At 39.2% G+C, this 12,079-nt stretch overlaps 2 protein-coding genes and 1 long non-coding RNA gene across 3 annotated transcripts; 1 reads left to right on the forward strand and 2 right to left on the reverse strand.

The window, feature by feature from the left end:
• Positions 1-64: 64 nt before the first annotated feature.
• LOC121886529 (dynein axonemal assembly factor 3-like) lies at positions 65-5,109 on the reverse strand. The gene is made up of 12 exons (XM_042396584.1): positions 5,006-5,109; positions 4,646-4,728; positions 2,862-2,968; positions 2,671-2,764; positions 2,438-2,592; positions 2,111-2,311; positions 1,835-1,957; positions 1,623-1,745; positions 1,371-1,509; positions 977-1,091; positions 722-796; positions 65-491 (listed from the first exon to the last, which is right to left on the reverse strand). The coding sequence occupies exons 2-12, from the start codon at positions 4,725-4,727 to the stop codon at positions 350-352; spliced, it is 1,356 nt and encodes a 451-aa protein (XP_042252518.1). The 5' UTR covers position 4,728; positions 5,006-5,109; the 3' UTR covers positions 65-349.
• Positions 4,703-10,018, forward strand: LOC121886533. Its single transcript, XR_006092765.1, has 3 exons — positions 4,703-4,790; positions 8,753-8,907; positions 9,048-10,018. It is a non-coding gene; the product is annotated as an uncharacterized LOC121886533 (long non-coding RNA).
• On the reverse strand, positions 6,460-11,538 carry syt5b (synaptotagmin Vb). The gene is made up of 8 exons (XM_042396589.1): positions 10,265-11,538; positions 8,954-9,129; positions 8,760-8,858; positions 8,438-8,605; positions 7,859-8,026; positions 7,546-7,663; positions 7,264-7,397; positions 6,460-7,161 (listed from the first exon to the last, which is right to left on the reverse strand). Exons 1-8 carry the CDS (start codon positions 10,461-10,463, stop codon positions 6,952-6,954), a joined length of 1,272 nt encoding a protein of 423 aa, XP_042252523.1. The 5' UTR covers positions 10,464-11,538; the 3' UTR covers positions 6,460-6,951.
• Positions 11,539-12,079: the final 541 nt, after the last annotated feature.

Genomic DNA, 12,079 nt, shown 5'->3' on the forward strand with positions numbered 1-12,079 from the left:
TAGATTTTTGTGTGGCATTTACTGAAATGTATCCACTTTGGAATTATTAAAATGCACATAAAAATTAAAATGGAAAATGGAAATTTTATTATTATTGCTGAACAACATTGAATAAAGTCACCGCTATTACAAACAAACATTCATCTATGGAAAGAAAAAGCATGAAAACTCCAACAAGAATAAACAAGTATCATCTGCTAAACTTCCTTATGAAGGAAAAACATCAATTCTGTCTGCAAAAAAATGTCTGTGCTGTGAAGCAGTATCACCTTGACTATCAGTCTGTTGCACCATGTGAAAATAAAGGTGCTGACAGTGGGAAAGCAGTGAGTAAACAGCTCCTCTGCATTTACTTCTTCTGTGGTTTGAAAACGGCGTGAACGTGATCACTCTTCACCACATGCCACGGTTCAAATCCAGCCTCTAGAGCGATGCTCACCGCTTTCTCTGCAAAGCCTGCTTCTTGCTCTTTATTCAGGTCCAGAAAGTACCTGAGATATGCAATGACACACAAATGCAACACATGAGTAAAGATTGCAAATTGTTTTAGAATTTGTGTCAATCAATGAACTCAAATATGCAATATGTGGCAAATAAGAAATATCAAATACACAAAAGTAAATATTCTACACTCTAAGATGCAGTTACATAGCAGACACTATATTCTTGGTGACTGTACTGTCACCATGGTAACAAGCCCTGTTACTATAAAAACCCTCACTTGGCCAGCTCCACGACAAGCACAGCGTCTGGTGCTGCAATCTGTCTCATCGCTGGGCCCAAATGGTGCATGCAGCTTCACAGCGATGATCAAGAGGAAAACAGAAACACGGAATTGAAACATGGTCAGCAGTCATACCAGGAGTCTGCGTTTGAAATCTGTTATGTTTTCTGTTACGGTGTTACAAAAAACGTCATGTGACGTTATATTTGTTGTAATTTGTAAAAAAAAAAAAAAAAAAAAAAGAGTTAACACCTGGCTGAGAAGTAGATGGTGTTGAAAAAGTGGGAGTATTTCTGTTTTTCAGGCAGTTTTTGAAGTGAATCCATGGGCAGGAAGGTCACAGAGATCCGATTTAGATGCATCAGATCTGAAAATGATTAAAGAAAATTCAGTGCTGAAATTATTACATTTCAAACATAGTTATTCTATGTGTCAAACACCTAACCAGGCTTCACAAGGATGGGAAGTGATCTACAGCACCATATGCTGTAAGACTTGTAAGACTTAAAGACCCAGTTCCCATTTACACTTCTGAACCGCTAAACTGCTTTTGTCATCGAGCGAGTTTCATGTTCTAACCTGCGCTGTACTGCCAACCATCTAAAGCCACGTGCGTACTGCTATTAATAGGTAGCTGTTAATTTACCATTAATGGTGGCAGGTTTTTGGTCAGTCTTTGTGGATGGCTCTTCTGCCTCTGACTGAGAAGTAGTGGGGCAGCCCCGTCTACTGGACAAGGACTGGAACAATGCCTGCACATTTGCAAAGGAGATATCCTGGGCTGTCTGTTGGATGTGAAGAAGACATCAATATGTTCATCAGTTTAAGCACAACTTACCACAGCTGAACAATGATGATGTAAACGCACAAGAACCACAATTACTGCTTTAAATTTTACCTTGATGTGTTGCCCGTTCTGCGTCTTCAGCAGGCTCTTGTCATTGGTTTCAATGCCGAAGGAGAGGTAAGGACTGGACACTATGTCTCCCCAGTAGCCCCTCACTGCCACTTTGTCCCCCTTCTGTCAACACACACACACACACACACACACACCTTCATGATATGACCGTATTGCGCTGTTTAGCATATCAGACACATACAGACACTTACCAGACTGAACACTCTTGAAGAGAGCAAACTTGGATTAGTTATTTGGTAGACACCTTCCCTCATTTCAAACGCCAAGCCCCGTTCCCTCCATCGGACATATTGTTGTTTGTTAATGACACCACACTGCAGAGGGAGAATCAGTATCTAGTATCAGTATAATCCAACATTTAAGACATTTAAAGCTTTCAAATACTAATTTCTTGGTCCAAATTCAACATATTTGGGCAGCAAATTGAATCCACAATCAAAGGAAAAGTACACAACATGTTCAAATACCCCTTTCTCATGCAACTTCATAGTCAGGTCCCAGTCGAAGCAGCCCCTCTTGGAGTCGTAGCGTGTCCCGAGGTGCTGCCGGACTCGATAATCCCAGGCTTTGGACATTAAGATAGGAGCAGAACACGCAGGTGAGGATGATGATGACTGAGGTTGGATCCACAACTTGAATATCCTGGCCAGCTCGTCTCGCTCCTTGAACTGTAGAAACATTTAAAGAGAAAGAAATTAGTTGACTTTAACTGAATTTGTGGTGTATTTAGGCAGCAGAACTCTGTAATCTCACAAAAACACAGAGGTATCAGCTTTTTAAACAGATTTTAGTACCTTGAGAAGAGTTGTATTCAGACAGGGGTGTGTGACTGTGTCCAGTGTGTCAGTAATAGACAGTGAGAGCTGCGATGCCACACGTCTCAGCATCTCCTCTGTCTGACTGCGGATCTCACTGTTCCCAAACACCTCCAGGAAAACCTCTGTCTTCTCTGAGAATAAGAAACATGCCAATACATCTAGTTTTATTCATACTTTATAATTTATCAATTTAACAAGATCCCACCCACCATTAAGTCCCATGCTTTCCTGGGGCATCAGTGCCAGGTAGAGGAGCAGCAGCTGTCTTGCCACCACCTCCATGCTGTTTTCAATCACCCACACCTACAGCGTAGCAGAGAGAAGATGTTTGCGGCACATGTTAGAGTATAGCAATCTGCTCTCAGGGGGTCACAGCACAGTTTAAGATACAGAAGCTCACATGAAGGCTGTCTTTTTCCCGTAAACCAGCAACGGTCTTCAGAATATGTCGTGGATCTCCACTGCCAACCAGTAAAACATTGACCTCCCCCTCCTGTCTCTCAGGACCTGGAGACAGAAACAGATGGAAAGTACAGTTTCTGCAACACACCATACTTCTAACGCTGGGTATCACACTTTTTTTGTACCAACTAATATGTGTCTGTAGCAAAAGGTATCAAAAGTTGGCATCAAATTCCTGGTCAGATTCATAGTCTTGTTTAATTATTCTTCATATTCAGGTTATGATATATATTATACAGATATTTATATGATATACAAACCATTTCGACTGTATCATTACAGCAAAGAGAGTTTGACTTCTCTGGTTAAATGAAAAACAGCAGTTTGTAGAGAAACATGTTCATTGTTCTTAGGGTAAGGTATTAAAAATGCATTGGTTTGATATTGGTACAGAAACTCAACTAAGTCATGGCCTTCAGGGGCGTTCACTTTTTTTTTACACGGGAGGGTTTATTCTGATCTTTGTGAGTTAAGTTTATGACATTGTGCTGCCACACTTTCATGGTGATAGCAAGAAAAGCATGCATGCTGGTGTCTTTATTAAAGTGAATTAGTGATGAATCACCCTTGTGCATGAATCATACATCAATAATAGCCTAATTTTAAGCATGATCCATGGTGATGAAGATACCGAAAAATAGAAATGCATGGCAAAAATAGCTTGTTATCAATAGTTTAGAGACCCCACAAAATTTCACAATTCATGTTTTCAGGGAAGCTCATGTCTTATTAAGAGGAGCCAAGCTCCTCCTGGCTCCCCTGTAGTTCACACCCTGATTGTATCTGCCCTAATATCGAAAATGTGATTCCCAGGCCTACATATGTCAAAAATTAAATTACAAAATAATGCTTCATAGAAAATGTCAATAGGATTTTTTTAGGGACTGTCAGTGTCATTGATTTAAGTGGAGGGTCATAGCTGAGTAGGTAGGCTTTAGTTTAGTTTAACAAATATCCAGTGAAGGTTGTGGCCACTGTCTTTTCTAATTTAGTAGGTAATTGTTTTAATTCAGATTGTTTCAGTGCTCATGAATGATTTGTTGGGTTTTGAGTAAATTGCCAAATTCAATACAGCTCATGTTGTTTTCTGCTTCCGTTGTAATAGATAATCTACCAGTATAACATAAAATCAGTAGCAATACCTTACTATAAAATACTAAGCAATCAGTAAAACTCTTGCATTCAAAATTGCACTTATCATATGTAAAAGTGCAATACAAAAGTATTATCAACAAAATGTACCATAGGTATTGAAAGTAAAAGTACTCATTACACAAAACTGTGAGTTGCTACTGGTGTTAAATTTGCATTATATCATTGGATCATTAATATTGATGTATTAACATGTAATATGATACTTAAATGTAGTTGGGGTGAAGCTAATTCTAACTCCTTCCTATAGCCTACTGTTAGGTAACGTTAGTTTAATATAATAATACATCATATTTTATAAATTGCTCATATATTTTGTATGTAAAACTTGAAATGAAAAGTAACTGCTGTCAAATAAATGTAGTGGAGTAAAAATTTCCCCAATAAAGTAAACACATAAAGAAACATATAATGGAAATATTTAAAACTGCTTTGAAGTACAGTATTTACTTGAGAATATATGCTTGGTGACTTTACTTCACTACTGTATGACTTTATGACTACTGCATAAACCCCGAACTGCTCTGGTGCACGTGTGCGTGCTGCATCCTCGTGCGCAGAGGCTCTCACCTGTGCTCAGCAGGTCACGCGCAGGACTGAAGCCCCAGAAGGCGATGCAGCCCGCGCCCTCAGATGCCCGACCACCACTCATCCTGTAATGTGAGCAAAAAGAAAGGCGTACATCTTGGTGAACACGGTTAACATGAAGACTCAGGTAACAGGTGTAACGTTATGTCAGTAAAAAGTAAAGTTTAGCTTAGTGGCGCAGTCGTTGACCGTTAAAGTGAAAAGAACGGATGTTAGCTTATCAATGTAACTTAGCAGTCATTTCTGGCCACAAATGTCTCCTCTAACCACACTATGCTGATAAAATCTGTTATAAGCTGCGCCCGGTGTAAACGAAGTAAAAAAAATTATGGGAAAACTCACCTTACACACTGTTAATGATGTGGTCAATGTGGTAAGCAGCTAACTAGTCGTCTGAACAGAAAGTTTGGGTTTTGTTGCTAGGCAACAATTTCTACATGGGGAGGACAGACGCCATCTGCAGGGCTTGATAAGTACTGTCAAGGGATTGGTTAATAGAAGTAGACGGACACACCGTGTAACCAATCAGAGAGCTAGAATAAGACGCACAGTGAGTGAGGCAGTGAGGTTGGTTCATCATGCTGTGATGTTATGAAGTTAATTAACCGCCCAGCTTGAGTACAAATAAGCTGTATAACAGCAGTTTATTACAAGTAAGAGACAGACATCAAATATATACAATGGAGAAACTGACATTCCCTCAGAGTATACCAAGATCAATTTACCAATAAATGCTCAAGGTGGATTGACTCTTTCAGACCCCAAAGACAAGACTTTACATGAGACACTTGTATAGTCTATAACTTCAGTATTACCATGCCAGTTGTTTTTGTGTTGTACATAGTTATGTTTGGTACCTGCAATTGATGCCTGCTACTGCAACGTTTGGATTTCGACCAACTGCAGGTCTTCCTTTGTCTGAGGGAGACCTGTAGTTGGTCAAAATGTTGAAAATAAAGAAAGGAGAGCTCTGATGCAGTGTATGGATATCTAGTTTAATTATTTTTTTGTATCCAGCACCCCAATGAGGTTTTGTGGATGTGCACGAAACTACTTTGTTTCATTGAAAAAGAAAGGAAAAATGTTAAGAAGGGAGAACAAGTGTGTATTTCCAAAAGCTGTATGAAAGCAAGCACACCTGTTGAAAATACCAAAAGAAAAACATGTCCCGTTCATATGGTGCCCCCTCCCTTATTTGGCACCCTAGGCGACCGCCTATATGACCTCTGCCGAGGGCGTCCCCCAGTGACAGTGCTAGTTTCAAATCACAGTAGAGGATTCATTTGAACTTAACTGTAAGCAACGCTAGCCAAGCGTTAAAAGTGCACTCAAGCACTCAAGCAGATAGACTGATGGCAGTTTAGTGTGTATTATGTAAATTAAGATGTTAGCGGTTAGCTTAAGCCACATTATCACTGTTGTAGCTGCAGCCAAACAATAATAATGAAGATCTACTTTATGAAACATCTCCTGAAACATAAGAGGAACCCTCCAGTCGGCCATGACAGTAGTGAAGGACTCACCACAAGAATCTACTGTCCCTCTGTGTAATCATCAGGGACCTGTAAAGCAGATGCAGAGTTTTACTACCACTGATAAAGCTGGATTTGACAGTACTCCTCTCTCTTTAATCATTATCAATAATATTCTTCATTTATCTAATAGTATTCTAGAGTTGAACTCCTACAACTTTTTCACAGTTAGAGCATAAACTAATACTAACTAAATTAAACCCTTTGAATTTAATTCAAGGTGAGAGTGAGAGAAGCTTTGATCTGAAACTGTCCATTGTGGGTTTATTAGCTTTTGAAAAGATCCAGAGCATTACAACAAACATTTTTAGGACTCTGGTGCACCACAGCAATACAAAATAAGCAAAAAGGCCCATTGTACAAAACATGAGATGTAGAAGCTCTACCATGTCTAAAACTTTTCAGAGGAACACAGAGTTATCTTGAAATCCTTCCTCAATGCATCCAAATTTTGCTAGGCCCATGCATGAGCAAACACAACGGATGCACATTTACATTTTGGTAATTTTCATGTACACAAGTACACAGTTATATTGGTTTACAGATGTAACAGGTTTATAGGGGAAGCGGAGGTTTTAATAACAACCAAATATCAAACATATCAGTACATCACACCCGCAGATATACAAACATGTTAAAGTATCTCAAAAGAAACAAAATGTATGAAAAACAGAACATGCAAATTGAAAATACATTAGGATTAACACCGAGGAAACATATAAACAGCATGTTTTCTGAACTGAGACAGGTGTGACTCTAGCGAGGTTTTGCTTTGACTGCCGCATCAACTTCTTCTTCCGGCAGGAGAGTGTGCCACTGGGCTACTGGACGTCTAGGATTGGCCAGCATGTCCGACCAATGGCGCAGGCCAACACCTGTAGCTCCATAACCCATGAAGGTCTTTCCAATGGGGTCGTTGCTCCCGAGTTTATCATAGTCAAACACTGTAATGACGACCTGCACTTTCTGAAACAAAAAAAACAGATGGGTTATCAATCTCTCCCAATGTCAACACTATTAGTGTCTTTTAGGCCTCAAATTGATTACTTTTGTGATGACGCTGCTTACTTGTATCTGCTCAAAGGGGACATCAAAGCTAAAACTTTCATTAAAGTAGGGATTGAGCGTGTTTTTCTTGACTGTTGTCTTCTTCTTCTTAATGCGTTTTCCATTTTGCTGCAGAACAATCTTCACATATGGATCTTATGGAAGAAGAAAAGAGGATGATATAGTTGTTGTGTAATGTGGGGCTATTCCACTTCCTCATGAAACTGAAATTTGTGGAAGTGGCACATTTAGAAAAGGAACTAAGCACACATTTGACAGAATACAAACAAATGGAAAGATTACCTGATAAGCCACCAACATCCATTTTCTTCAGATTCTTTGCCTCCATGATGTTCACTGTAAGTTTCCCAGCAGTGGGTACATACCGTAAAGAAATGCAAATATCGCCCAGTTTTTCTTGCTGAAAGGAAAATATGTAAAAAATCATAATGCATTACCATCATGACTTGTTAGATTTTTACAAAACTGCTGGTTATCATGATTTCTTAGTTTTCCTGGAAGCAATAACATACAGTATATTATTTAGAAAAGTGCTTATAAATATTTTGAAATATTATATATTACTATGGTTAAATGAAAACATGATCTATCATACCTCTTCCTTCTCACCACTCTCCAAATCCCTCCACTGCTGCATTGGCTGTCCCAAATCAACACTGTTCATGGGAATCTTTATCTCGCCAATCATATCATGCTTGGAGAAACGATCAAAGTCAAAAACTTGCAGCACCAAAGTCTTTCCACCCAACTCTGCATACGGGATCTAGAAAGAGGAAGTTATCGCAAAGTGAAAAAAAGTGGAAACTTGCAGTTTTAAGATAATTGATTCTCAACTTTGCCATGTGCAATAAGTGGAGGTAGACAGCATTTACAAATCCAGACAGTAACAAAACACATAGAGTGACATGAAACAATTAAAAACACAATTATTTTTCGGGGAGGGATACCTTGACAGACGCCATTCAAGGAATGAAAGACTAAAGACGAGGGGAAGTAGAGACAAAGGCCAAACGTCTGCCCCATGAACTCAGAGGGATAAAAAGTGATACCTCATCAACAACCTGGAACACCAACATTAGCTGTGACGGAGACATAAAAGACAAGAGAAAGAACAAACAAACAAAAACACAGACAACATCAAGTCGACAAAGGCACACCGTCAGCCACGTGGTACCTTGAAAATGAAAGTCTCGTTGAAAACGGGGCACAAATTCTTGCGTTGAACCTTGGTTTCGTACTTCTTCTTTTTGTCTGGCAACAAAAAGACTTTGACATAGGGGTCTGAGGTGCCCCCCATGTCCATAGCAGCGAGATCCTGAGCCTGAAGGATACCCACTATGAGCTTCAGACAAAAGAGAACAAGTGTCAGAATGAGTGGTCATGAAAATGATGTATTTTTTTCTGATAGTAATTTGTTGAGCACCAATACTGTAATATTTAATATAAATGACTTTTATGAGACTGATAATGTTTTTTTTTCTTCACACAGGACCCACCTGGCAATCTGTGAAGTTGTAGTCCAAGGAGAACTCCAGCTTACCCAACTTTTCCTGTTCTTTCTCCTCTTCCTCCCCTTCCTTCTTCACTTCCCCCTCCTATGAGTAAATTAGCGCAATGGATATTCATCCTGAAGGTCTAGAACAGGTAAGATTGTATCACCGTTATCATATCATATCACATCATATCGTACCTTCTCTCCAGCCTGTCCTTCACCTTCCTTTGCCTTTCTGCGGCGGCCTGTCTTCCCCTCCCTCACTTTCTTTGGCTTTTTCTTTTTTCCAAAGCATTTTTTGAAAACACAGAAGATGAAGCATGCCACCAAAACCAGGACCACCACAACAATGGCTGCTACTGCCCACATGGGAACTGGAAAATCAAAAAAGAAAAATTTGCACATCAGTATTCACTGTATGTAGGCTGTGAGTATGATTATTATGGCGTAAAGGAATAGATATCTGGTCCTCTGATGTCCTTTACATTCATAATAACAACATGACCCCCAAATAACAACAAAAACCCCAACAAAACAACCAAAAAAAGAAACCTGATCTTGAAGCAGACATATTAACTTTTAAACGCTACCTTCTCTATCAAAGGCTTTGTGAAAGCACGTTGCTCTGACACATCAGTATGTTCACGAAGATTTAAATCTTTCACATCTTAAGATTACAGCAAAGAGAAATCCACTTTGATAAGTCAGTTTACTACTATAATCTAAAGCAGTTCAGTGGCCATCTGTTAGCATTGACAATTTTTTCCAAAGCTTAAAAACAGAATCAAGACTTAATCCATTTTATTATTGAAATAAAAATATCTCCTAGCAACAACTGTGGACTGTAAGGTTCATTTGAGCATTTCCACGTTACCCTTAAATTCTGTTTTTAAGCACTTGTTTATCAAGGGACGGTTTGCTGAGCATGTGTGTTGTCGGCAACACCCTTCTCCACAATCAGATAATAACACACTCCCGGCTGGGAGTGGCACTGTACAGTTAATTATTAGGAGCCTTACTCGAGGCGCCTCAGCAGTACTTATTAAAAAAAGGGTAAACAATTCTCATGCGCATTAGCCACATGAATTTTCCTAGACACAACACTTAGAAATTGCTGGTATAATGACACAGAAAACAAGCTCATAGTCATATAAAAGCACCATTCTTTATAGTGATAATGTCAAAAACACAGTCAGTGGTTTAGTGTTGGAACTTTCTCTTCATATCTACAGTATCTTGAACTTTTAGTAAAGCTAGGCTAAACTGGTCAATACAAATATGTAATAATATATATATATATATATATATATATATATATATATATATATATATATATATATATATATATATATATATATATATATATATATATATATATAAAATAATGTAAATTCTGTACACAGGTGGATTTCCCCTCTCAAATTATTACAGTGCACAATTTATTTCTATGAGTAAATTAAGTCATGAATTTCCCCTGATGTGTTCTTGTCAATCCTACGAGAGGCTTACTTGGCAGATGACTGAGTTCATTCATGAACTTGTCTTTCATGTGGTTGTAGTCGTGGCCGGGGTGATGTTCTGTATGGGAGTGCTCATGGTGTTCTGTATGAGAGTGCTCGTGATGAACTGGCTCTGTTGCTTCCTCTGGTTCCGGTTCAGACGGCTCCGCAGCCCTCCGGGCCCGGACCCCAGCACTGACTAACCTCATGTCAGCTGTCAGAAGAAAAAAAAAAAGGCAGAATCAGCGCAGTTATTCACGTTGTGCTGGTTTGTTATGTTGTGTCTGTCACGTTGGCCTCTACAGTGAGAGATGACACAACTTCATATGTACGCTGTGTAATCCCTGTGTCCATGCGTCGCAGTACAGTGCAAAAGCATCTCTAAGCCAGAAGCTCAACATGGCTGACCCTAATCCCTCTGTTACTCTCATTCTCTCTGTCATCTCCCCCGCCCCATAACCCACCCTTTCACTTTGTCCCATCCCCATTTTTCTCTCCGCTTTTACTCGTCACTGTCTCTACACGTAACTGGATTAAACTCCAGCTCTACAATATTAATCCCAAACCCCAGAGCCTCAAAGCTCATATAAACAGGGGTTGGTCTCCTCCCTCAGTTTTCCTCACCCATGGCCCTCTGATATCTCTATATTTCAAAGCCCAGAGGAATATGGCCAACATAGAAGTGGTCTAGTATAGTGTGGTTTTCTTTAGTATTTATCCCCACGCTATTTAAAATGAACAAAAAAGAAACATTAAAATTTTAAGAATATAATTTACCAGCCTTGGAACCAGACGAATATGCTGAGCTCATGTTTGCGAATTAGTCTGGTGATGCCAGGCTTATAATTTACATAAAGAAACTCTATATTTTTGTTAGAGACACACACAAATATTTCTCAAAGAATTTAAAATTAGTTAGTGATCATATTTTTCTAGTTGCAGCTGCTTTAAATGTAGGAAGATGCTGAATGAAATTACAACTTTGTTGTTATCAGTTGACTATTGACATAATACTTTTTTTTAGCTTTTTATTTGGTCTAAATGGTTTTCTTCAAATGTATAGGGAACTGTGCAAACACATCACATCACTAGTGCCAGTCGAGAAGTTAAGTCCTTTGAGTAGTTATTAAAAACCTATTCTGATTTTGTTTGAACATTTTAAAGAAATTGAATTCAGAAAATCTAGCCTTTTTCACTGGTTGTAACATTTTTTGCAGTGCAGTACTCTTTCACTTGATCACAACAGAAATGTCTGAAAGCTTATGTAATATTCATCTTACCTGTTGATACTCAAACTTCCTCTCTGCCGACAGACTTTTTGGAGCAACTATTAGTTCAAAGTGTATTTCCTGCTGCTTCCCCTTTGGCCTGTTGAAGCCCTCACACACCCATTGTTCCTTCAGTATGGCGCTGACTCTGACTGGCAGGGTCTCTGCAACCCTTTCCATCTCAGCTACAGTGCAGGCAAATCACTAGAGCAGTGTTGTGATTTAATCCCCCTTACCCCTCCTCCTGATATCAGAATGCTGCAACACATCTGTGGCTTTATGTCTGATTGAAAATGCATAGAGAGCAACAGTCTCCTTTTCTTATATTTCTACTTGTCTGTTAACAATTTCACACATGTTGAACAATTTATGGCTTTTCCTTGGCTGGAAGGAAAAGTGTTCATTAGTTTCATGAGACATGGCAGTGGTGGGTTGTGTTTATCCATTAGATTGAAGAGACTGTAGTGCATCCGGCCCTTCGCTAATCCCCTCAGCATAGCTGCCCTCGCAGTCAATCGTCAATCTAACACCAACTTTCACTGAAAGTGGATATTCCA

Source organism: Thunnus maccoyii, chromosome 20 (genome assembly GCF_910596095.1).
Source record: "Thunnus maccoyii chromosome 20, fThuMac1.1, whole genome shotgun sequence".
NCBI lineage: Eukaryota > Metazoa > Chordata > Actinopteri > Scombriformes > Scombridae > Thunnus > Thunnus maccoyii.